The sequence below is a fragment of the Loxodonta africana genome, chromosome 7 (genome assembly GCF_030014295.1).
Source record: "Loxodonta africana isolate mLoxAfr1 chromosome 7, mLoxAfr1.hap2, whole genome shotgun sequence".
Lineage (NCBI taxonomy): Eukaryota > Metazoa > Chordata > Mammalia > Proboscidea > Elephantidae > Loxodonta > Loxodonta africana.
This window is the reverse complement of record NC_087348.1, coordinates 80,190,950-80,217,667: the sequence shown is the minus strand read 5'-3', so window position 1 is coordinate 80,217,667 and position 26,718 is coordinate 80,190,950. Positions and strand designations below refer to the sequence as shown.

At 39.2% G+C, this 26,718-nt stretch overlaps 2 protein-coding genes across 2 annotated transcripts; one reads left to right on the top strand and one right to left on the bottom strand.

The window, feature by feature from the left end:
• Nucleotides 1–383: 383 nt before the first annotated feature.
• On the bottom strand, nt 384–13,108 carry LOC135231981 (tripartite motif-containing protein 5-like). The gene is made up of 5 exons (XM_064289226.1): nt 12,686–13,108; nt 12,015–12,110; nt 11,107–11,337; nt 2,232–2,254; nt 384–884 (listed from the first exon to the last, which is right to left on the bottom strand). Exons 1-5 carry the CDS (start codon nt 13,106–13,108, stop codon nt 761–763), a joined length of 897 nt encoding a protein of 298 aa, XP_064145296.1. The 3' UTR covers nt 384–760.
• Nucleotides 13,109–25,162: 12,054 nt separating this feature from the next.
• Nucleotides 25,163–26,271, top strand: LOC100672981 (olfactory receptor 52E8-like). Its single transcript, XM_003423407.4, has one exon. The coding sequence runs from the start codon at nt 25,213–25,215 to the stop codon at nt 26,269–26,271; it is 1,059 nt and encodes a 352-aa protein (XP_003423455.4). The 5' UTR covers nt 25,163–25,212.
• Nucleotides 26,272–26,718: the final 447 nt, after the last annotated feature.

Here is a 26,718-nt window from a genome sequence, read left to right as displayed (position 1 = left end):
AGAGCATACCCCCAGGATCCAAGAAGTTTTCCCAGATACATCCACCTCCCAGTAATGTTTCCCTGATGCAATATACAGGCAGCCCACGATACCATCATCATCATTACTGCCACTCCAACAAAAGTTTCTTGACTTTGAATTGGGCACAATTCTTGCTTGTCTTCCACCTTCAGAAATGACGACATTTGAAATAGGGTTGATTGGATTCAGTGTCATGTTTACTGTAAAGCAATTACAGGGTAGAGGGATATGAGGTAGATTTATCTGTGACATTAAGAGAGGAATCATGAGAAGAACCTGAGAGGGAACTGGGAATAATTTTGCTCGGGAGTCACAGGGAGAGGCAAAACACTGGGAACTTGAATATGCAGGTGTGTGTTGGAAGGTGACACATAGGGCTCAAAGAGTGAGACCTACTAGAGAACAGAAAATTGTGAAAGGTGATGAGAACAGTATGGCTTGAGGATACTGTGATTTCTCCTTACGCCAGTAGCGTTGGACATCTTCCAGTTCTGAAATGATAAAAGATTCCATGATATTGAATACAAGCAAGAGAGTCAGCACTGGTATCTGTACTGGTATCTGTTTTCTCTTCTGATTAGGGGAAGAAGGGGAATCTATGACAAACAGTGAACAGGTGAATGAGAGGAACAGATACCCGACCATTTCCTCTTAACATGACATCATCAGCACATAGTAATCCAATACCCTCATCTCTACTCTCTCCCCTATTTAGCCCCCCCTCACAAAAATCCCAGAATCACACACTTCCTCGGGTCTTACCTCTCATCACACGCAAAATCAAACTCATATCTGGAACTTGGAATATTCTCCTTGGTTTCTGGGGCAATGTTTTTGGCTTCTCCAGGATCGTGTTCTTACTCCTAGAGATAAAAATTGACTCCACACTTCTGACCTTATTTCCCTCCAACACCACTGATTTTTTTCCTTTTCACCACACTGATGCAACATCGACCACAGACCCTCTGAGAGCCTGAGAGAGAGAAGGGAGAGTCCTGACATTGAAGCCAGAGGATGATGTGCTCATATACACCTCCCTGGAGCCCTAGTGGCAAAGTGGTTAAGAGCTTGGCTCCTAACCAAAAGGTTGGCAGTTTGAATCCATCGGCTGCTCCTTGGAAACCCTATTCTGTCCTATAGTTGAGTCAGAATGAACTTGATGGCAACAGGTTTTTGGTTTTTATACACCTCCCCACTTTCCCTCTAGGGGACCGGGGAAAGGTCTTGACCTCTCAGAAACACAGTTTCTTCCTTGTAAAAGGAAATCACCTTTTACTCTCTACCTCCTGGAAATCATATGCAATAATATAAAATAATGAATTTTTTTAAAAATCAGTACTTATAAAAAATTGAGAGTAAAATCACTGCCATGGATGTGGCTTCCCAGGCAGAAAGGTTGTGGAACCTGGCTGCTGGGACTTGACAGATATTAAGTATGGGAATTCTGTGTGGAGAGACCCAAGGGTATTCAAAGACAGTTGACCCAAGGGAGGCTTTCAGAACATCTAAGGTTTTGGGTTCTCTGTGATAAAAATTACTAACATTTTCCAACAAGAAGTTATGAATACTAAAGTAATAGTGGTCTGAATTTCACGTGTTTCTAAAGGACTTGATGCTGTCAGGTAAAGGTATAATTTTAGCCATAAGGACAGCACATTTTCATACAGGCTTCTAATGTGTGGGACCTAATTATCAACCCTGTGGATTAGAGTGAAAATATTATTCCCAAAGACTCAAGTTCTCTTTGGAAATAGAACTGCATAGAAAGACATCATTTCTTTTATTCCCAGGGGAGAAACATAAATATAAAGGATTTATCCTCATAAGATATTCTGGCTACTTGACAGATGAAGACGACGGGACCCTCCTGCAATAAGGCAAATACCTATGAAACACAACAAGCAGAGCTGGATGCAGTCACATGTGGTGAACAAAATCCATGAATTCACAGGATTCTGATCTCTAATCTTCCTACAGGCCCTAACTCTATGGCCTACCACCACCCCCACCATCAGTACCAAAGAATCTGGTCTATTCTCAATAGTTATGGAATACACAAATGCTGATTTGTGATCAGAATTTTAAAATAAAACTACATACAGTATTCCTTTCCTTGGAGATTTTCATTTTGACTGACCATCAGACAACTCTCACGGCTACAAACCTCTTTTCACAGCACAAAAGGACCACCCCTGGTTTCTTGCACATACCGTTGAATGACGTCATTCACGTCCTAGTGAGAAGGGAGAAAACAAGAATCAAGGAGTGATAGGCCATTCCCACTTACAAAGCTTATCACATCCCTACCACTCCCAGACGTGGTAGGAATAATAGTCCCAAAGTGAGGGACAAAAGGAAATATAAGACCCAGGCTGACCATCCCTGAGGTTTCATGTGATATTTTCACATTCCCTAAAAGGTTGAAACAGCTTTGACATTTGTAGAAGTACAGCAAGAGACTTCCAGTAACTGGAGAAGAGATTTATTTATGAGGGAAAGAAGAGGCTCATGATACTTCTCCCAAATGTATTTGGCTTCCCATGAAATGATTTGAATAATTCATGGATCTTTAATTTCTTCAAAAGATATGTAAAGTGATATACTATTATCATGCCAGGCTTTGCATAAGCAAAGGTGAATTATTAGTAATAACAGTCCTCAAGAAGTTTACATGTTTTTTGCTGAGGATACAAGCAAACAAGTGCGTATATTAATGTAGGTGTTTCTCAAATCTATTTCTTCTTATTCTATACATTAACTATAAGTGGCCTCATCCATTCCCTTAATTCAACACACATGCATGTACTGTTGATCTCCAATTCTCTACTTTTCTCAGACTTTGTCTAAAATGAAGAATAAAATATATTCAGTAGTGAAGAAACCACAGGAATCAGCAACTCAAGATGTCTAAGTGTTAAATTACTCTTCACCAGACCTACTCTGTCTCCCTCTTTTACCCCACTGACCATAATTTACCAATATCCACTCAGTCACTGTTGTAAAAAACTACAATATTTTACCCTAAACTCCAGACTCTACCAAGCCAGGTTAGTTCATATTCTTCATTTCTTTTATCCATATTCTCTTCTTTTTTTTTGTTGCAGGTACCACTTTATTTGTTTGAATAGATAATTACAAAAATGTTTGCTCTCCTTTACTCTGACTTACCATTCCATGTCACCAAGACTAGGGCAATGGTTAGGTCTAGACATACATATACACACACATGCACATGCACACACACACACACACAATTTTTTTTCTTCCTGTAGTAGGGCTTTTTATTGTATATGACATGAATTCAATAAAAACTGCTTCAAGGGGAAAAAAGGATTTGCGGACAGTTGTAACTTTAGTCAGAGTTGAATTTTGAAGTTCAAACTTTGTCATAAGGGTCTGGTCTATATTCTTCTCCAAATTTCACTGATTCCTCTACATTGACTTTATTCTCAGACAGTATATGAGGGAGCATGAATCTCCTGATATAAATTCCAGCAGAAAAGAGAACTTCTTTTCCAAGTTCCAATAAGATTCTGATGTTATATTTGCAATAAAATGTAGCATCAAACTGAATTGGATCAGGCACCTAACTTAAAACAATCACACTGTTGATGATGATTAACACTGGATGTGCATAAACTAATTTAACTAGAACTGAGCGACACACCCATCCTTGATGCTACTGATTTTATTAGCCCAAACCATCCACATGCACTGAAGTGAGATGTGTGTGGTTCTTCAAAGGGTATTCCAGGAGTAGGGATGTCAGTTAGCTGGTGGTATAAGCAGCTCCATGCTACTGTTCCCCCCACAGAAACATCAAAAACAAACAAAAAGCTGGACATATTGTGCCTCAGTAGGAATTAGGGCAAATCCATCTTTAGTGTGAAGTTTTTAATTTATCTGCTTAGCAGCTAGACTGAGTTTAATGTTTACTATAACTACAAGTTAGAGGCTTACATTTCCTCTAGTGTTCTTGCTTTTGTCTCTCCTGTTTTTTGTTTTGTTTTTTTTCCCCTTAGAAATTCTTTCTTAAACAGTCTGTTTCTTGCAGCTCTCTCAATTGTAATTCACTGTTACTATACTGGAGCCCTGTTTACACAGTGGTTAGGTATTGGGGAGGAGAAGAGTTTCATATTCTTATAATTAAATCTCAGCTTTATTCTGTTTTCAGTGAGCCTGAGTGCCTGGGTTATAACATTCAGAATAGTTTCCTGGTCTTTTTTTTTTTTTTTTTTTTCCTCCCCTTATATGAGACTGGAAGGCTAAAGTTGGTTTAAAAAAAAAAAAAAAAACCCAAAAAACCAAACCCCTTGCCGTCCAGTTGATTCTGACTCATAGCGACCCTATAGGACAGAGTAGAACTGCCCCACAGGGTTTCCGAGGGGCACCTGGTGGATTCTAGACTTATATAATTACCTTTCCCCTAGACCAGATAAAGCTCTGGAAAAGTAGTTTTCCTTGAAGGCAGTCCCAAGAATGAAATACTCTGGGTATATTTCAAAATGGTTATTCCCCCCACCCTGGCATATTCCAGCTTTCAATAACAACAGCAACAAAATGAAAAGGCATGCTAAAAGGTAAAGAATAGCACAGCCTGAAGAGACAAGGCAAACATCAGAACCAGAATCAGATATGACAGAAATTTCAGAATTATCAGGCCCCTAATTTAAAATATAGGAGCCCTGGTGATATAGTGGTTAAAGCACTCGGCTGCTAACTGAAAGGTCAGTGGTTCAAACTCACCAGCTGCTTCACGGGAGAAAGACACGGCAGTCAGCTTCCATAAAAATTACAGTGTTGGACACCCTAAGGGGGTGTTCTACTTGGTCCTAAGATTCAGAATTGATTTGATGGCAACTGGTTTGGTTTTGGCTTATGCTTAATATTATTATACAAAAGGCCACTATAAGTAGGAGCCAATTTGATGGCGCCAAAGGACAACATGCTTAATATACTAAGCTCTCTAATAGAAAACTTAAAAGGGGAAGAGGTACTGTAAGTAGAGAGATGGAAACTCTAATTAGGATCAAAAGAAATACTAGAAATAAAAAACACTATAACAGAAATAAATGATGAAAGCCTTTAATAGGCTCAATCTTAGGCTGGACAGGGCTAAGGAAATAACCATTAATTTTGAAGGTATGTTACTAGAAACTTCCAACATTTCTAAAACTGAAATGCAAAGAGAAAACAAAATAAAACAAAAATGGAACAGAATTCCAAGAACTGTGAGGCAATAACAAAAGGTACAACACATGTGTAATGGCTGCACAAAAAGAAGGGAGGAGAAAAGAAGCAAATGAAATATTTGAAGTAATAACAGCTGAGAATTTTCTAGAATTAAAGACAGACACCAAACTACAGACTCAGAAAGCTCAGAGAACACCAAACAAAACAAATCCCAACAAATTTACACCAAGGCATATCATATTCAAACTACAGAAAAAAAAAAAAAAAAAACACAGTGAAAATCTCGAAAGAAGCCAAGGGTAAAGGGGAAACACCTTACCTACAGAAGAACAAGGACATATACTACAATGGAATTTTATTCAGAGCTATACAAGCAAGAAGACAGTGGAGCAAAATATTTAAAGCATTGAAAGAAAAAAAAAAATCACCAACATTAGATTTTGTACCCCGTACAACTGGCTTTGAAAAATGAAGGAGAAATAAAGACTTTTTCAGACAAAAACTGAGAGAATTTGTTACCAGTAGACCTGCACTGCAAGAAATGTTAGGATAAGTTCTTCAGATAGAAGGAAATGATGTATGTCAGAAACCTGTATCTACGTAAAGATAGGAAGAGAGTTAGAGAAGGAGTAAAGGAAGGTAAAACAAATCTTTCTTTAGCTAAGAATAGTGGGCATATCTGGCATTTTGGCTTGAGGCTGCTCCCATCACCACTTTTGCAAATGAGATGATACATAGATTCTCTGAGAATGGGGCATGCGATGAGTTTGCACCACTTTGCTGTCATAGCTGAAGGGGGCTCACTAGATTTGGAGCACTGGGTAATACTCACACAGTGACATTGTTGGCAGAGGTGGCATTCTCAGAGACAGGTGATTGAGACAGGCCAGTAACTCTACTAGCCTAAGGTTGCAGTCGTGATTGCGGAAACTATATTCTTGTCTAAAGTTGGATGTATCCACAGTGGAGAACAGAGAAGGGTCAAGCCAACCACAAAATCCTGGCCAATCTGAATGATGCAGACTTATGCATAGGAGGTATGAAATTACCTAACAGAAACTAAAAAACATACCAGATCATAAAATGGCCTGAACTTTGAACACGCTCCCCTAACAAAACATAGATCCATTAGATGAGAACAGCAACTTTATTGCCTCAAGTGGCTGGACCTAACTTCTCTGTTCATGCTTAGTGATCAGACAAGCACTGGCACACAGGGCAACCCTTGGATGATAGGTTATACTTTTTTTTTTTTCTCTGAAACTGAGACATCAGCAGCGATGCACCAAAGGGAGGACAGGTTTTATAAATTTGTCCCAGGCAAGTAACTAAAAGAAAGAAACAAAAACAGCCTTCGGGGAGGGGTTCAGAATCCAGCAATTCAATGACATATTATTAAAATGTCTATTTTTCAATAAGATTTATGAACTACACAAAGAAACAAGTAAATACGACCCATACTCATGGGGAAAAATACCAGTCAATATAAAATGCCTCTGAATGACCCCAGATGTGAGAGTTAGGTGACAACACACTTCAAAGCAGCTATTGTAAAAAGATTTAAAATTAAAGGAGTCAATGCTTGAAGAATTAAAGTAGGATAAAAATGAATTGACAGAGATTCCCAAGAGGGACATAAAGTTATATTTAAACATGTAAATTCTGTAATTTGTAAATCAAATGACAAAAATGAAATATTTACTTGAGAAGCTCAACAGCAGATTAAGATGGCAGAAGAATATCACTGAACCTGAAGGTCCACCAATAGAAATTTTCGAATCTAAAAAGCCCCCGCAAAAATAAAAATTGCTTTTGAGTCGATTCCGACTCATAGCGATCCTATAGAACTGAATAGAACTGCCCCACAGGCTTTCCAAGGAGCAGCTGGTGGATTTAAACTGCCAACCTTTTGGTTAGCAGCCTTAGAATCTAAAGCACAGGGAGAAAAAAGAAAAAAGCCTCAGAGAACTGCAGTACAGCGATAAATGTACCAACATTTTTATAAATGGAGTCCCAAAAGGAGAGAAGAGGAAAAAAAAAAAAATTGAAGAAGTAATAGGATAAATTCAAATTCTATAAATATAATATACTCATCTAAGTAAGAAGCTCAATGACCACAAACTAGATATATACAATGAAATCTACACCTATGCGCATCATTGAAAACAATGACATAGGGGAAACATTTAATACAGAAAGAAGTAAAAAAAAAAAAAACTTACCACACACAGGACACCAACAATATGATTGCTTCCTGAGTCATCATCTGAAAGCAATGGAGGCTAGAAGACACTAGATTGGCAGATTCAAAGTGCTGAAAAAAAATTAAAAAACCAACAATAGAGAATTCTATATAAAGCAAAATTTGCTTCAAAAATGAAGAAGGATAAACACATTCCCTGATAAAGACAGAGAGAGTCTATTGTTGGCAGAGCAGCATTATAGAAGACGTTAAAGAAAGTCCTTCAGCCAGAAAGAAAATTCCTACTCAAATCCATAAGGAGAATTGAAGACTAGAAGAAATGCTAAAAAATCTAGATTAATATAAAAGATGATAGCAATGAGTTTCCGTTTATGGGGATGGAAAATGTCAATGGATGTTGGTAACGGCTGCATTTGAATTGTACATGAGAAGTGTTGAATTGGTAAATGTTGTGTTACCTCTGTTTTTACAACAATAAAAAAGACTATAAATATTTTTCTCATTTCTTTTGTTAGCCACTTCAAAAAAAACCTAAGATTATTAAAGCAATAATTAAAAATACAATTGATAATTGTACATATACATGTAATATATGGATCCTTGGTGGCAGAGTAGCTGCCAACCAAAAGGTTGGCAGTTCGAACTCACCGTTCCTTGGAAATCCTATGGGGCAGTCCTACTCTGCCCTATAGGGCTGCTATGGGTCGGAATCAACTCAATGGCACCGAGTTTACATGACATATATATATGATAATAATGTCACAAAGAACAGGGAGGAAATGAAACAATATTGGAGTCAAGTCTCTATATTTTATTGGAATTAACTTTATTGATCTGAACTATACTGTGATAGGATAAGATGCATACTGCAATTACTAGAGCAATCACTAGGAAAACAACTCAAAGAAACAGAGTTTAAAAATCAGAGAAATCATAATAGTACCATTAAAAAATATATATATTTAATATAAAGGAAACCAGCTAAAGAGAAAGGGAAGAAACTTCCAGGAAGACGGAAATAAGAGCAGAAGTAAGTTCCTGATCTTTCCACAAGAATATCAAGAAATATAAACTTTGTGTCTGAATCAGCAGAACCCTGTACAGGTGAGCAGGGAACTGCTTCAAAGACATCCAGAGAGGCGTATGCCAAAGATGAGAACAAAGAGGTAAGAGAAGCATTTCCTACATGGTCCTTACACTTTCCCTTCCTAGTGCCACATACCCACAGCTCCAGCATCCCCTCCCCAAGTGCCTCCTTTGCAGAAACGGAAAAGCCAATCCTCAGAAACAGCAAAGGACCCCAAACAGCCAAAGCAACCCTGAAAGAAAAAAAAAAAAAACAGAGTAGGAGGACTCATACTTCTCAATCTGAAAATATAAAGCTACAGTAATCAAAATAGTCTAATACTGGTATCACGATAGACATATAAGCAAATGGAATAGAATTGAGAGTCCAGATATAACCACATCCAACTATGGTCAACTGATCTTAGACAAGGGGGCTAAAAATCCATCCAATGGTAAAAAATAGTCTCCCTTAATAAACTGTGCCAGGACAATTACATTTCCACAGGCAAAAGAATAAGCCTGGATCTATACCTCATGCCACATATGAAAACTAACTCAAAATGGATCAAAGATCTAAAAGTAAGACATAAAACTCTTAAAAGAAAACATAGGGACCTAGTCTTCAACAATGGATCCTCAGATATGACACTGAAAGCACAAGCAACAAAAGGCAAAATAGATAAACATGATCTCTTCAAAACTGAAAACTTTTGTATATCAAAGGATTTATTTCATCAACAAAATGAAGAAAACAACCTACAGACTGAGGTAAAACTTTTGGGAACCTTATATCAGATAAGGGTTTAATAGCTACAATATATAAGCTCTTACAACTTAACAACAAAAAAACAGCCCAATCAAAATATAGGCAGAGGATTTGAACAGACATTTCACCAAGGATATTCGAATGACTATCAAACACTTGAAAAGATGCTCAACTTCTACACTGTCCCGTAGGGTCAATATGAGTCAGAATTGACTCAACGGCAATGAGCTTGGTTTTTTGGCGGGGGGTTTAGGCTTAAAAAAGAGCCAATTTGAGAGCAGAGAGGGGATCTCACTACCACCAAGAAAGAAGAACTAGTAGTGAAGCGTGTCCTCTGGACCCGGGATCCCTGCACTGAGAACGTTCTAGACCCAGGAGACAGAAAGCTGTAACACTGGAGGCAGCGTAAGATGGTGAAAAACAGTGGCAGGGAAACAGGCAGCAGGACCAGAAGATCAGGAGGAGACAGCACGGTGGGCTTTCCGGCCCACAGAGCGAGAAAGATGAGCTCTCTCAGGCTGAGGCTTACTAGCAGACTGGGGTCCTTTTTGGCATTTATTGGCAGAGCTAAAGAGCTGTGTAATACTTGCCCAAGCAGGGCAGAGGCCAAGCTGGGGGCTAAGGGGTCAAGGGTCGGAGAGGCCAAGGGCCACAGAGAAGCTTGCCTGCAGGCATGGCTGAAAAGAAGCTGTCCTGACTGAAGAACTGTATCCTGAGTCATGCCTGATCCTGAAATGTAGCCTGTTACTTCCCTACTAAACCCCGTAACTGTATTGTCTGTTAGGTTCTGTGTGGTCACTGCAACAAATTATCTAGCCCAGCAGAGAAGGAGAGAGTACTGTGGGAGGGACTGATGGCTGGTGTCAGAATTTGGTTAAAAAGTTGGAAGATGGAGACATGTCTGACCTCTGCCTCACAGGAACCAGCCTGGGGCTGCTGATCTTGATCCTGCCTTCTTCCTTTCCTTGTGAAGTTAGAGGAAGTAAGATCTGCCAGTCATGCCATTTTTATATACACAAAGGTTAAAAAATAGACAAAATCAATGAAATAAAAAAAGTTCTTTGATAAGATCAACAAAATTGACAAAAAAACTGAGCAAGAAAAAAATTACTAAAATCAGTAATGAAAGAGAGGACATCACTAAGGGAGTTACAGAAATGAAAAGGAATATAAGGAAATACTGTGCCCAATATTATGTCAACAAATTAGACAACTTAGATGAAATGGAAAACTCCTAGAAAGACATGCATTACCAAAAGCTGATATAAGAAGAAATAAAGAGAGGAAAAAAAAATTGAAATAAACCTTTACAGGTATAGAAATTTTAAATCTTTCCAAAAAGGAAAGCTTGGACTAATATAGATTCACTGACAAATTCTGTTGAATATTTGAAGGAGAAATAATACCAACCCTTCACAAATTTTATTTCAGAAAACAGAGGAAGGGACAGATCCCAACTTATCCTACAAGGACAGAAGGGGAAAAAATATCTTTGGAATCCAAAGAGTATTCGTTTGCCTGCGATTAAACTGAGTGAACAGGTGTTGGACAAATGTTCAACATTAGATCACAGATAACAGGGGCTCAGAGAACGTCACTGGATACAACGGATCTTTTCTCCAATTTCTCCAAATTTTTTCACTGCACTTCATAAATCAATAAAAAGGAGATTTTCCTTTGGTATTCATGCAGTCAATTACTCCTATAATCTCTGGAATACATGCTGGGAACTGGTACTATAGGACCAAATGAACTTTAGCGGCACCACAAGAAAAAGTTCAGTGACGCAGAAAAGAAGACATTTAGTCTTAATTTTCTCAAATCTGAAATACAGAGGTTCTCTCCCAAGTCGTACCTGCAGCATCTCCATTGTTGTCCCTTGTAGCCGATGCTGCAGATCTGACATGAGTTTTTTCACATCATCACTCTGCTGGCCCAGCTCATTTTCAGCCTCTGACAGGTTCTGCATAACACTCTCCTCCTTGCTCTTCAGCTCCTGCAGCTCCTTCTGCTCCTCATTGTCCAGGATACTTCTCAGCTGACTGAAGTTTTCCCGGACACTCTGTCTCTCAGTCTGTATGTATTTCTTCAGAGATGAGAAGGGGAGGGGGGGAGGTGTGTAGTCTATATTAGCAGAGGGCTTATTTTGCAATTGGCTAGAACCCGGGAAGGGAACTATTTTCTTTGGTAAATTCTCAAAGGAGTGGAATATAGAATCAGGAAAGCAACTGGGGGAAAGCTGTTATTTTTTTCCTATTATTTTCCCTCCCTCACTTCCCAAAACAATGGCTACAAGTCAGCCATATCAAAGCCTATCCTGAGCCAAAGTGAAATACCAAGATGAAGCTTACCTTTCACAGAGCTTCCCAGGGCACTCATGTCTCCTTGCATGACTCACCACTTCCCCACACCCCCACCACCAGCTCAATGTTTAACACTGAGGTCAAAACCCTGGGCCATGTCAAATGTCTTCCATCAGAGGAGTCACAGCATTAGATACTATGACAGGACTGGGACACAAGATTCACCAGCCTTCCTCACCAGAAAGTAACCTCTGTATCTTTGGCTGTAAATATTTGCATTCATTTCACAGATTCACTCTCCACCCTCTAACCTTCCATCAGGGAAGGGACAGAGAACAGCACTAATTAAGTGTTTAATGAACTCGTTAACTATCAGCGAACAAAGAGGTCAAGGTGTTCTTGTGACTAGGACCCTGCCAATGAACCTCTCAGAACTTCCTCAGGAAGAGACTTTTCCTACCTTCCAGGAGTCCCTCTCTTCTCTGAGGTCAGCTTTCCACTTCTCAACTTTCTCCTGCTCCTTGCTAAGACTCTCAAAGGCTGCCTGAAGATTCTTCTGGGAAAATTGAATCACATAACAATCAAACTATGAGCTTTCTTAGCACCTGGATAGAGGTTAAATTGAGGGAGAAATCAGGCTAATCAGAGAAGAGACAAGAGTTTACAAAAGCTGTGAGACTGGCATCAGTATCTATGACTTGGAAAAAAAAAATCTAAGAAGATGAATGTACTCTTTACATCTCAGATGACAGAAGTCATTTTTACCTCATCAAGAATAGCATTATTCTATCTCGTCCTAGAAAAAGAACCTGAGAAGTCCTTTCCTTTTGACCTATCAAGTTCCGCAGCTGCCCTCTAGCTGGGGCAATGAGAGTTTCATTTGGCCACCAAATATCCACCCAACTAGCAGAAGGTACAACATTATCTACCCCTGGCCAAGAGTCTGTATTCAAGGTGTATTATTTAAAAGGGTGAAATACGCAGGAATGTCCTTCAGGCCTCGGAGTGTAGGGTATGGAAATAAGTAACAGACCTCAGGTCTATGGTGACAAAGTAATTAAAGTACAATGGAAAGTGGTGATTTCCATGAGGTTCTATTTTCTACCTTGTTTTCCTCCACCCTGGTCTCACCTGGTACTCTGGGACAACCTCCTCCACAAGGAATGTGGGGTGACCATGGTGCTCCTGAGACCTCTCACAAAGCCAGCAAATGAACTTCCCATCCAGTTTACAAAAAAGCCTGAGTTTCTCTCCACGGTGGACACAGTAATTTTCCTTCTCTTCTTTTTCTAGACTCATCTTCACCTCCTTAAGTCTGTCTACCATGCTGGCTAGATGCCGATTAGACCGTAGGTTTCCAGGCTGGTATTTGATCCGGCAGACAGGACAGCTGCTCTCCTTTTCTTGGCTAACCATGGACTTCTTGTTATCCACAGTGATACAGGCTTGGCAGAAGCTGTGGCCACAATCTAGGCTTATGGGTTCCATCAGGAGCTCCAAGGAAATGGGGCAGGTTGCTTCCTCCTCTAGGTTCACCAGGATTTTTGAAGCCATTGCACTGCTCCCCTGGATTCTTCCTGTCCTGACTTCTGAGACTCTTCTTGCTCAGACTCTTAGGCTGCTCAACAAATTCATAGAAATATAGGGGGAAAAAAAAAAAGGAACCTGTGCAGAAATCGAGGACAGCCCAAGAAGACTGAAATACTGAAGGACAAAAAAGAAGAGGGAGAGAAACAGGAAAGTTCAATCACCTGGCAAAAAAAGCTTTCAATAATAATTTCAAACACCTTATTCTTACTTCATGTCACATAATAATTTCCATCCTTATCTGTGCTAAGGATTATTTTCCTTTATACCTATTGGGCATAAGAACAAACTTGTGAGATCCTTGTGTGGTCCATCATCTATCATGTCTTTATTTCCCATGCCCAAGACACATCTTCAATGTTAAAAGAACCGAATCCACTGATGCCTCAGGGCTTTTACGTTTGCTCTTTGCTCAGTGTGAAATGTTCCTGATATCAGTATGACTCACTCTTATACTTCAGTCAACTCTCCCCTTACAAGTCCTGTTATCCAAAGGGCTCACTCTGACTAGCTCATTTGCAGTGTAACCAGTCCCAACATTTGCTGTACATTTGCAATTTCTTTTATTATCACTATACAATGATACAGTATGTGTATGTTTCCTCAGAAATTATGGAGGATGACACATCATGAGATTTACAGTCTAGAGTCAGTCCTTTCTTCAGTGCTGCTTTTTCTCAATGTGACACTTTCCCACATCAAGAAAAGTATTCAGACTAGTGTCAGAGGGACCAATCCGTTACAGTAGAGTTCAAAACCAACGAGACTTCCACCCTCTCAGAATTTTGACAAGAATGTTTCTCCACGGCTGTGTGCCATAGACAATGGCAGACCCTGTGTGACTAATAAGCCCAAAGATCACTCCTGGCAGGCAAAGTAATAAGGCCACCCTTTCCTAGATGTTCACACTGACAAAGAGCCCAGCCTGAAAGTTCATTTCCAAAGCTAAATGATAACAGCTTTAGTTATATATATACATTATAAGATCCTCCCCCTTTAGTGCCCAACATCTCTCAATTCTATGAGCTTGCGATTTGTTTTTACCCTCTGACCATTTTTCCTGTTTACTCTAATGGCAATATATTACAGGTGGTTTATGTGGACTTGGGAGTAAGACATGGCTTGAAATTTTGTGATGCCATTTACTAGATGGAGATTTTGGAAAAAGCCCTTAACTGACTGCATCAGTTTCTTCTCTTGTAAAATTAGGATAATAAATGCTAACTAACGTGTTTTGTTTTAAACAAAAATAAAACCAATATATGTAAAGAGACTGGCTCATAGCATAGCCTCAATAAAAGCTAGTTATTTAAATTACTAATGCTCTCCAATATTTTATTTTTATTTTAGCTGCAGATAGCTAAAACTCATTCATCTAATGGATGAAATATCACTTCACTACAAAGAGTCCGCGCTTTATATTCAGTGAACCATCAAGTGAGGAGAAGGAGGTGTAGAGGGAGGGATGGCACAGAAGAAGTCAGAGTGAAGGAGTAGCACAGAGCCACTCAGATCTATGTATCTAGATTCCTAAGAACACGTATATAACCTAATGCTTCTTGGTTTGAAAAGAAACAATTTATTCCCTTCTTTCTTCACAGGTTTCTCAAGCTTGGTGGCACCAGAGCAATTCTTGTTGTCATTAGGTGCTGTCAAGTTGGTTCCAACTCATAGTGACCCCATGCATAACAGAACGAAACACTGCATGGTCCTGCACCATCCTTACAATCGTTGTTTTGCTTGAGCCCATTGTTGCAGCCACTGTGTCAATCCATCTCATTGAGGGTCTTCCTCTTTTCCACTGACGCTGTACTTTACCAAGCATGATGTCTTTCTCCAGGTAAGAGGGAATCTGGAGGCTCCTGAGGTCGATTCTAGCCTTGTATGTAACCAGAGTTGCAAATAGATGATAAGGGACAATCACCAACAGACCAAACACATCCTGGAAGGAGTCAAGGAGACCTAATGATAACACTCACAGGTTTCCTCAAAGCTATTTTTTTCTTTTTTCAGGAGCAAACGGATGGAACCAGTCCCAGGGACATGAACAGGACATCCACCTCTGACCGCTATGTAACCCTCCACCAAGGGAACAGAGAGCTACAGTCGGATCTCCGGAATCGAACTCAGGGACCAAAAGATTGTTCAGGTCCAGCACCCCAAAATAAGTCCTCCTATGAATCCCAGAAGCCCCCAGGACTGGAGCTATCTTGAAGCCATCCTAGAAAACTGCTGCTCAACCACCATACTTAACACATCCCTGCCCACAAGAGCCACTTTCTGGAAAACCCTGCCTTTATTTATGAATAAACATAAATCTTTTCCCTCAAAAACCTTTAAAAACCCATGTAAGCTCTTTGTTCTGGGAGATGGGGGAAAGTGTTCCCTAGGCCCTCCTTGTCTCTGCTTGCAAGCCTCTTTTAATAAAGCTTTGCTTGTGTGGAAAAATTCTCAGAGCCTTTCCTGCTCATTCTTAACCAGTGAGAGGCAAGAACCTTCTTCAATTAAAGGCATAGGCATCGGCAACGCAGGGATTGATCCTTCCTGACAACACTTCCAAAGGATGTAAGACCCAGTCTCGCAATCCTTGCTTCTAAAGAGCATTCTGGCTGTACTTCTTTTAAGACAGATTTGTTCATTCTTTTGGCAGTAGCTGGTATATTCAATATTCTTCACCAACAGCACAATTCAAAGGCATCAATTCTTTTTTGGTCCAGCTTTCACATGCATATGATGCTATTGAAAATACCATGGCTTGGGTCAGGCACACCTTAGTCTTCAAGGTGACATCTTTGCTGTTCAACACTGTAAAGAGGTCCTTTGCAGCAGATTTGCCCAATGCAATGCATCTTTTGATTTCTTGACTGCTGCTTCCATGGGTGTGGATTGTGGATCCAAGTAAAATGAAATCCTTGACAACTTCAATCTTTTCTCCATTTATCATGATGTTGCTTATTGGTCCAGTTGTGAGGATTTGTGTTTTTTTTATGTTGAGGTACAATCCATACTGAAGGCTGTGGTCTTTGATATTTGTTAGTAAGTGCTTCAAGCACTCTTCACTTTCAGCAAGCAAGGTTGTGTCATCTGCATAATGCAGGTTGTTAATGAGTCTTCCTCCGATCCTGATGCTCCATTCTTCTTCATATAATCTAGCTTCTCAGATTATTTGCTCAGCATACAGATTGAATAGGTATGGTGAATGGATTCAACTCTGATGCACACTTTTCCTGACTTTAAGTCACTCAGTATCCCCTTCTTCTGTCCGAACAACTACCTCTTGATCTATGTAAAGGTTCCTCATGAGCACAGTTAAGGGTTCTGGAATTCCCATCCTTCACAATATTATCCATAATTTGTTAAGATACACAAAGTCGAAAGCCCTTGCATAGTCAATAAAACACAGGTAAACATCCTTCCAGTATTCTCTGCTTTTAGCCAGGATCCATCTGACATCAGCAATGATGTTCCTGGTTCCATGTTCTCTTCTGAATCCTGCCTGAATTTCTGGCAGTTCCCTGTCAATATGCTGCTGCAGCGGCAATTGTAGGAGTAAATAACAACCTCCATTCAGGTACTTTCATGATTGGGCCATGAAGCAGAGTCAGAATTTTCAATTTGCTAGGGCCCAAGTCTGCTCGAGTGGTCACATGGAGAAAACTTTATAGCCAGAGATGGTGTTCCTAAATGTAGGGATGTCCCAGAATCCCTGAGTTCTGTGTGATCTAGTAGGTATATTGGTCTTACAATAAAAAGGCTTGGATAGGTTTTCATAAAACAATATAGGCACTCAGGGTCCAAGCCACAATTGACAATCTCTAAATTCACTAAGGTTGTGAGGGAGAGGAAAGAGGAAAATAGTGAAGACCACATGGATAACACCTAGATCATTTTCTTTGAATATCGACACTGGTCAAACCTCTAGTCCCCTCCGCAAACACAGACATACAACAGTGGTCTGCAACAAACATTCTTCTCCTTCAGATGAACCACAAGAAGTCCAGTTAAAGGAACTGGTTCCCTGCCAACAATTAATTTGCTGGCCAGAAAAATCTAAACTATTGTGTGACAGCAAGTAGACTCATGCTACTACGAGACTGTATTTGTCGTGGTTTAGAAAAAAAAAAAAAATTTTTTCTTTTTTTTAGTTGTGAGCAGTGTGCTGTGTGAGTATGTGTGTACACATGCATGTGTGCGTGTGTGAGTGAGTGAACCTGTATGTGTGTGTGTGTGACAGAGAGAGAGAGATTTACCCCTGTAATACTTCTATTCCTTGTTCTCACCTGAAGCTGAATCATGAGCATGGGAGCAGATGCTTAAAAATGATGATGGGGAACACTTTCAAGTTGCTGGGCCCCAAGTGTCTATCCAGTCACATGGAGAAAAACTTTATAGCCAGTGATGGTGTTCCTAAGTGTGGGTATGCCCCAGAATCCCCGAGCTTAGTCTTCAGAGTCCTCTGGGGATAAATATGGCTGCAGAGAAACACCATGCCAAATATAACTCTTTAGCTCATGAGAAAGTGTAAGGTTAGCTGCTAGAAAGGGGACTATCCTTTAGGGAGTTGAAGCCTGGATGGGGGATGATATTGATTGCGTCTTCCTCAAGAGCCATTAAAGCATTAATTTATGCCATGAAGTCATCATGGTGTGACTTAAGAAAATGTCATTAGCAAATCTTTCTGTTTTGTGTTTTGTATTATATATATATACCCAAACCAAACCCACTGCCATTGAGTGGATTCCAACTCATAGTGACCCTATAAGACAGAGTAGAACTGCCTGATAGAGTTTCCAAGGAGAGTCTGGCGGATTTGAACTGCCGACATCTTGGTTAGCAGCCATAGCACTTAACCACTAAGCCATCAGGGTTTCCATATATATATATATGTGTGTGTGTGTGTGTGTATGTGTGTGTGTATATACATATGTGTGTATATATATATATGTATGTATTCACACATACACTGTTATAATGTTAAAATAGTGGTAACAACTCTTATGAAGATACAAAGGACAGAGAGATCATACCTGGTTGGTTCACATGGAAAATTATCATGGAGAAAGCAGTAATTGAGGGAAGAGTTGAAGGCAAGTTGAAATGAGAGGTGATAACTTTTATGGAGGTCACTTGGTTACCAAAGACTAGGATATGGATTGAGGAGCCATGAAGTGCAAGTAAAGGTTAAAAAGTTGATTGGGCAATAAGTGAAGGACTTCGATTATTTTGGTGTTTGTATTTTTATCATATAATGCCTACATACAGTATACTATGCAGAAAAGGGGAATCTTTGGAAAGATTTTTAAGCAGAGATTGCATAGAATCTGACTTGATTTGGGAACATAAATTTGAGGATGATGGGGAGGATGAGTACCATGAGGGACAGACTGGAGACAAGGGAGTAGGCTCTGCATTAATCTAACAGACAAGTTGTGAATGCTAGGACATAGGACATCAGTGTGCATGTGTGTGTGTACATATATGCATGTGTATATGTACATATAGAAAAGAGATCCCTGTGGGCATAGTGGTTAAGAGCTGGGCTACAAATGAAAAGATCAGCAGTTTGAGTCCACCAGCCACTACTTTGAAACCCTATGGGGCAGTTCTACTCTGTCCTATAAAGTCGCTGTGAGTTGAAGTCAACTTGACAAACGTGGCTACACACACACACACACACACACACACACACGCAAACAAAAAAACGGAAACAGTATATATACATACAGAGAGGAAGTCTTGCATGGCACAAATGGTTAAGTGCCTAACTACTAAATAAAAGGTTGGCTATTCGAACCCACCTGGAGGTGTCTCAGAAGAAAGGCCTGCTAATCTATTCTGAAAAGTCACAGTCTTGAATACCCTGTGGAGCTCTATTATAGTCTGCAACACATGGGCCACCATGAGTTGGAATTGACAACAACTGGTTATATGCGTATCTTTTTAGGAATAGTTGTCATATACATTCCCATTCTTTTAATAGACTGATATTATAATGAAGTTTAACTCAGTTCTATCCTTTGATTCTCACCAAGCAAAATGACTTGAATGTAGGAGGTGCTCAGGCATTGCCAAATTACATTATTTTGGGACATGAAAATTACATTTCTGCTAGGCTGTCATTATGTTCTCTAATCTGATCCTATATTCTGTACTTATGCTATTCAAAATTCTTCTACTGTGTCTTCTGGAAACATTTTTTTTATTGATGTAAATATAAATGTAACCAAGCATTTGACTTCACATTTACAGTTCGATGACATGAATTATGTTCATCAAATTGTTCAACCACCACCATTTTGGAGGGGAGTTTTCCAGGGGAGTGGCAGAGGGTGCTAATCTCTGACAGTATAGTCCAAAGCCAACAGGCCTTCTTCCCTCACAATCTTATCCAGAATGTTCTAGTTTCACTGTGTTTACTAACAGCAAAGGACACATCACATACCCAAACAAAGAGGCAGGAATAATGGCTCCAACTCTTGATGAGAGGATATTAAACATCATATTGAAAGGGCACTCCTTAGGGAAGCAAGAATTTAAGGTCGTTTTTACAACTTGTACACCTTTTAGGAAATATTCACCTACACTGAGATCATAAAGACATTCTTCTATGGTTTATTCTAGAAACTTTATTTCTATATATTTCATCTTTTTATCAACGTTCCATTTCAAATTAAATTTTCTTTATGGAAGGAAGTGAGGTCGTTTTATTATGTTTAAATATCCAGTTGATTCATATTGGCTATTAAATTGACTCTTCCCATTTGTCTAAAAGTCTATTCCTTCTTCACTGTTCTTCAGTGCTATCTTTGTTATAAATCATGCATTCATGTATATGTGGTTCTGTTTCTAGACTATTGTGCTGCCCATTTACCTATTCTTGAACCAATATCCAACAATTTTAATTAATGAAGCTAAATTCGTCAAGATTGTCTGGTAATTTGTGACCTATTACTTTTTGTTTATTTCAATTCTTTTTTTAATTGTACTTTAGATGAAAGTTTACAGAACAAACTAGTTTCTCATTAAACAGTTAGTACACACATTGTTTTATGACGTTGTGTAACAAACCCATGACATGTCAACACTCTCCCTTCTTGACCTTGGGTTCCCTGTTACCAGCTTTCCTTTCCCCTCCAGCCTTCTAGTCCTTACCCCTGGGCTGGTGTGCCCCTTTAGTCTCATTTTGTTTTATGGGCCTGTCTAATCTTTGGCTGAAGGGTGAACTTTGGGAGTGACTTCATTATTGAGTTAAAAGGGTGTCCGGGGGCCATACTCTTGGGGTTTCTCTGATCTTTTTTTGTGAGCTAGATTTTTGTTCTATGTTTTTCTTCAGCTCTGTCCATGACCCTCTATTGTGATCCCCAGCAGAGCAGTCAGGGGTGCTAGCTGGGCACCATCCAGTTGTACTGTACTCAGTCTGGTGGAGCCGTAGTAGACATGGTCCATTAGTCCTTTGGGCTAATCTTTCCCTTTTATCTTTAGTTTTCTTCTTTCTCCCTTGCTCCCAAAGGGGCAAGACCAGTGGAGAATCTTAGATGGCTGCTCACAAGCTTTTGAGACCCCAGATGCTACTCACCAAAGTAGAATGTAGAACATTTTCTTTATGAACTATGTTATGCCAATTGAGATAGATGTTCCCCGAGACCATGAGACCTACTGCTTTTTAATATATATTACAGTTTGAAAACAAATGGACAAACAAGCCCTCAAGAATACTAAGTACCTTGTATACATAGCTCAGTATAGAGGATTATTAAAAAAATTATCTGTTTTTGCAAACCATGTACATAGTGTATGTCTTAGGCATTTATTTTTAAAAAATTACTCTCAATAATTTTTATAATTTTATTATAGAAATATTGCAAATTGTTTGCTAGATTTAGCCCAAAGTAAGTGATATTTTGTGTTATTTTAGATTTTATAATTTAAAGAGTTTTTCTTGTTTATTTTTGCTCTAAAGAAATATAGTTGATTTTGGATATAGTTCTTATATCAAGCTGGCCTTCAAAGCATTCACTTTATTCTGGAAACTTCTTTGCTTTTGGTTTAGTCCAGGCAACTTGAATATTTTATTATGATTAGGGAAAAGAGTTTCCAGATAAATGAGAGAGAGACAATTAATGGATAAGGTAATGAGGATATGATAGAGCTAGGGCCAAAAAAGCAAGAACTTTAAAATTTAATCTTGAAAGGAGAAATCATATCACAAATTCTATCAGTGTTGGTAAAGGAATGGATTATTTGGTAAAAGTAAAGAAGTAATGAAAAATTTTGCCTTTTAGTCTTAGAAAAAAAAAATTAGTCTTAGCTAGGTAAATTAGAGGGTCAGGGAAAAGGAGGAATACTTTCAACTAGGTAGAAAGACACAATGGCTACAACAATGAGCTCAAACATATCAATGATTGTGAGGATGGCGCAGCACCAGGCAGTGTTTCCTTCTGTTGTACAGAAGGCTGTTATAAATCAGAACCAACTCCACAGCACCTAACGACAACAACAAGCCTTAGTATTAGGACCACAATGCGATGGTTAAAGCCCTCGACTGTTAATTGAAAGTCAGCTGTTTGAACACAGCACTGGGTCTGTGAGGAGAAACACCTGGAGATCTGTTCCCATAATGATTACAGCCTAGGAAACCCTTTGGGGCAGTTCTACTCTGTCCTGTAGGGTCATTAGTAGTCAGAATCTACTCAAAGGCACGTGACAACAACACCAACAGGCTTAATGTAGGGAGAAGGAGATTGCAAAGGGAATTCTCCAGTGCCTATAATTAAATGTCCAGTTCTCAAAGATACTATAGTTCCCATCCCAAGGGAACTAGGGCTGCAATAACAATGTATATAGGTACTTCTCTTAAGCATTGGAAATTGGGTGCCCCAGAAAGGTGTCAAGGGTTTTGTTCAAAGTTCTGCTCTTAGAGATTTGGTGATCAAGGTAAGTCATCTTATGGTTGGGCTGTGAAAAATAGCAAGAGAGATGAGGAAGGTTTTATGCCAAGCCAGCATGGAGAAATGGAGGATTAGATGAGTGAAAATATGAAGAAAGAAAGCACATTCTTTTACTGATAACCCCTCAAGTCTACTCTTGTTTTTTTATATATGCATATACCTCTGGCAGTGGGTGGTGGGTTTTATACCTCTGGAAAGTTTTCACACACACACACAGCCACAGGGACAGTGAACTGATGACAGAGATGCACCTCTATATCCTGTATGTTTGGCCATTGTTTCCCTAATTTCTAGAATTGTACCAGGTATAGAAGTGATATATACATATATGTTGTAGTTAGGTGCCATTGAGTCGGTTCTGACTCATAGCGACCCTATGCACAACAGAATGAAACAGTTCCCGGTCCTGCGCAATCCTTACGATCGTTGTTATGCTTGAGCTCATTGTTGCAGCCACTGTGTCAATCCCCCTCATTGAGGGTCTTCCTCTTTTCCGCTGACCCTGTACTCTGCCGACCATGATGTCCTTCTCCAGGGACTGATCCCTCCTGACAAAGTGTTTCAGAGTTATGTTCTAGTCTCATTTTCCCCAAAAGCCCTCTGGGTGCTTTTTTTTTTTTTTTTAATCATCTATTTATTTATTTTTTAGGGGCTGGGAGGAGCTAGGACAGTCTTATTGCCAAATCCAACACAGATGGAATGGTATATGGATATATTTTGAAATATCAGTATACATTTATGTAACGATTAAGCAAGAGCAAAGACTATTGACTTTTGAAATAGTGTTTTCACAGAGAGAAGGAAAGCATCAGTTTTGAGAACCTTCCTGGAAATTCCACAGAGATAAGTGAGTAGTTTAGTTTTTTGGGATACATATATACTTTTTTTTTTTTTTTTTCCTGAGTCTCTGCTGTATATGGCTCCTATGGCTGATTAGGCCCTGAGCCCTTAAGAGTTTGGTCATTAATCTACTGAATCTTTGGACAAGATCATAGAAATGACAACAAATTCCTTTTTTATATTCTTACTGGTCGTTTTGCTTTCTTTTCCTTGTTATTCTCTCCAAGTGGCATGAAATTTCTTTTCTTCTTTTTCATAATTTAAAAAAGTCTTAGTATAAGCCTAACCTCTTCCATGTAATTTTTATTAACCCAACTCTATAACATTCTATGCATACTCTGACCATAACGCTTGAAATCCAGTTTTCAAATTTCATCTTTGGAATGTCATCTTCCTCACTACAAGTAATCCTCTTGAGGGTACATGGTGGATCTTATTCAAATTTGTATCCTTTGCCCATGAAGACTGGCACATAGAAGAGTTCATTAACATTTGATGGAAAACATTATGACAGATACCCCTCCACTTCCATTGTTTTTCTACTAAAGAGAAGTAGGAGGATCGTACCCTTATCTCTGGCAGTTGACTGAGCAACATAATTGATGTAATTGGTTTTAATGAATTGTACACACAAAAAATGTTGAATTGGCAAATGTGTTCTCTGTATTTTTACAACTAAAAAAGCACTAAAAACTTCAGCTATCCCCTTCTAAGCCCCAGTAACAATCCAGTAACTGAAGTTTATATATATATCCAAAGAAAACCCCTTGACCTCAAATAGTCCAATAGATTCCTACTCATACCAACACTATAGGATAGAGTAGAACTGCCCCATCATGTTTCCAAGGCTGTAAATCTTTATGGAAGCATACAGCCACGTCTTTTTCCCCTAACGCAGCTGGTGGGTTCGAACAGCCCACCTTTCGGTTAACAGCCAAGTGCTTTAGCCTCTGCACCACCAGCGCTCATATATATTTTCTAAGTCCTATGTATATATCCTTCCAGAGAAAATTTCCCAAATTATCTATCATTTCTTCTATTTTTTCATATGCTTCAAATCAGCTCAGTTTTTTTTTTTTTTTTTCTTTTTGCCAGGCACTTTTCGTGGATTTAAAGCAGTGTGTACTAATCTTCATTTATCTCTTATGCTTGCCTCTCAACTCTGACTTACTCCAACCTCCAAGCATTCCATCAAATTTGAATCAAACTCTCTGTGCAGCTGCACACATCACATTTGACTACTTTTATATTTTCTGTAGAACTAGTTTTACCCACAAAGTTTCCCAGTAATGATTTCTCCTAAGTTTGTTTCTAATTTACTGTAAATTCAGAATTTCCACAGAGTCTGGATAAGTGCTGTAAAACAAAATCACTTAATAGTTCTTTCTGTGTTGCTAAAGAGGGAGCATCCGTAAAGACACTAAGATCTGGGATAGAGTCTTTGTAGGAAGTAAATTGTAGGGTATCTAAAGTGCTTCCTCCTCTCATCATACAAGGCTAACATACTATTTGAAAATTATCTAGCTCAGAAAATTTAACCCCTCCCTCTGTAGCTTGTCCTTCTTTGGACACTGTCTTTACTAGATGTGTTTCATGTGGCGTGTCTAAGACATAGACTTATCTAGATTAAAATAATCTCTCAACATATGTTTCATCATAACAGCAAAATACTCTTTGTCAAGCAGCTCACTTTCCTTGTCTTTAACCATTTTTCAAATCTAATTTTTTTTAATGGATATGATTTTTTTTTTCAAAAACCAGTTATGATGAGACCCAAATTGTTTAATGTCTGAAACACAACTTTGAAATTAATTGTTGTCTTGCCTTCTCTTGCTGAAATCATGTATTTATGGAACTTTTAAAATTGAGAACATTTATGTGGCAGACCATCTAGTATTCAATAACACTCACACAATAAACACACACAGAAAGTGTTAAACACATTAAATTTTTAGGATTTTACATTCTCAAATAAAGGGATCATTGGCATTATAAATACCCAAGAAATTATCATGCTTATTAACCAAAATTGTGTTTAAAAATACCAAAAATACAGACTCTGTATCTTTATTTCCCATTTATTTCTGGCTACACTCCTGACTGTAAATTTCCATCTGGCTGATAGATATTCTTCTCTGGTCTCTTCATGCCCAATCTTGCTAGTAGGGAAAGTGGCAGTAGAGTGAGACTGACTCTATTCTTGGTGCTGAGTAATGATCAGGTGGGGCTAGCATAACAAGAGTATTTTAACTCCTTTTTGAATGGGAATGATGGAAGGTGACCATGTTATTTTGTATTTTAAAAGGAATCTGGAAAAAAGAAGGAAGTGGAGCAAGAATCATGAACTGGAAGCCAAGAACTGTCTCTGGCATGCCAGAACATCTAATTTGGGCAGGAAGAATGTCAGTGCTTAATGACACCCAGTTTTATCCTTCTTCATTCCTCCTGGTGGGGATCCCAGGGCTAGAAGATGTGCACATCTGGATTGGATTCCCATTTTTATTTGTGTATCTTGTTGCGCTCCTGGGGAATGCCGTTGTTCTGTTTGTGATCCAGACTGAGAACAGTCTCCATGAGCCCATGTACTATTTCCTGGCCATGCTGGATTCCATTGACCTTGGCCTCTCCACAGCCACCATCCCCAAAATGCTGGGCATCTTCTGGTTTAGCCTCAGGGATATATCTTTTGGATGTTGCCTTTCCCAGATGTTCTTCATCCACTTCTTCACAGCTATGGAAAGCATTGTGCTTGTAGCTATGGCCTTTGACCGCTACATTGCCATTTGTAAACCTCTTCAGTACACCATGATCCTCACCAGCAAAATCATCAGCATCATTGCAGGCGTTGCTATCCTGAGGAGCCTGTACATGGTGCTTCCACTAGTGTTTCTCCTCCTTAGGCTGCCCTTCTGTGGGCACCATATCATACCTCATAGCTACTGTGAGCACATGGGCATTGCCCGTCTGGCCTGTGCCAGCATCAAAATGAACATTATGTTTGGCCTAAGCAACATTACCCTCTTAATATTGGATGTGCTTCTTATTGTCCTGTCCTATGTCAGGATCCTCTATGCTGTTTTCCACTTGTCTGCTTGGGAAGCCAGGCTTAAAGCTCTTAATACCTGTGGCTCGCATATTGTTGTTATCTTAGCCTTTTTTATGCCAGCATTTTTCTCTTTTTTAACACATCGTTTTGGCCACAATGTTCCCCAATATATCCACATCTTCTCAGCCAGTTTGTATGTGGTTGTGCCTCCAGCCCTCAACCCCGTAATCTATGGGGTCAGGACTAAACAGATTAGGAAGCGAGTGCTCCGGATTTTCTTCAAGAAAGAGAGCTAACCAGACAACGCAATGGAGGGTCTATCTTAGAACTCATATTTCTTCCATTATTAAAGGTAGAATTATCTACTGCATAAGCTGTGGCTGCTAACCCAAAAAAAGGTCGGCATTTCGAATCCACCAGGTGCTCCTTGGAAACTCTATGGGGCAGTTCTGCTCTCTCCTATGGGGGTCACTGAGTCAGAATTCATGCGATGGCAACAGGTTTGGTTTTTTGTTTTGGAACGTATTAAAAAGTAGGAAGACAAAGGGGAATAATGGGACTAATAATATTATTTATCCATCAATTGAAACTTTTGTCTTTAAGTTTAATAACAAGAATATTAGTGCTGATTTTTTCTTTTTTATACTGTATTTTAGATGAATATTTACAGAGCAAACTAGCGTCTCATTAACAATTAATAAACATCTTTTTTGTGACAAGGGTTGACAACCCTGCGACATGTC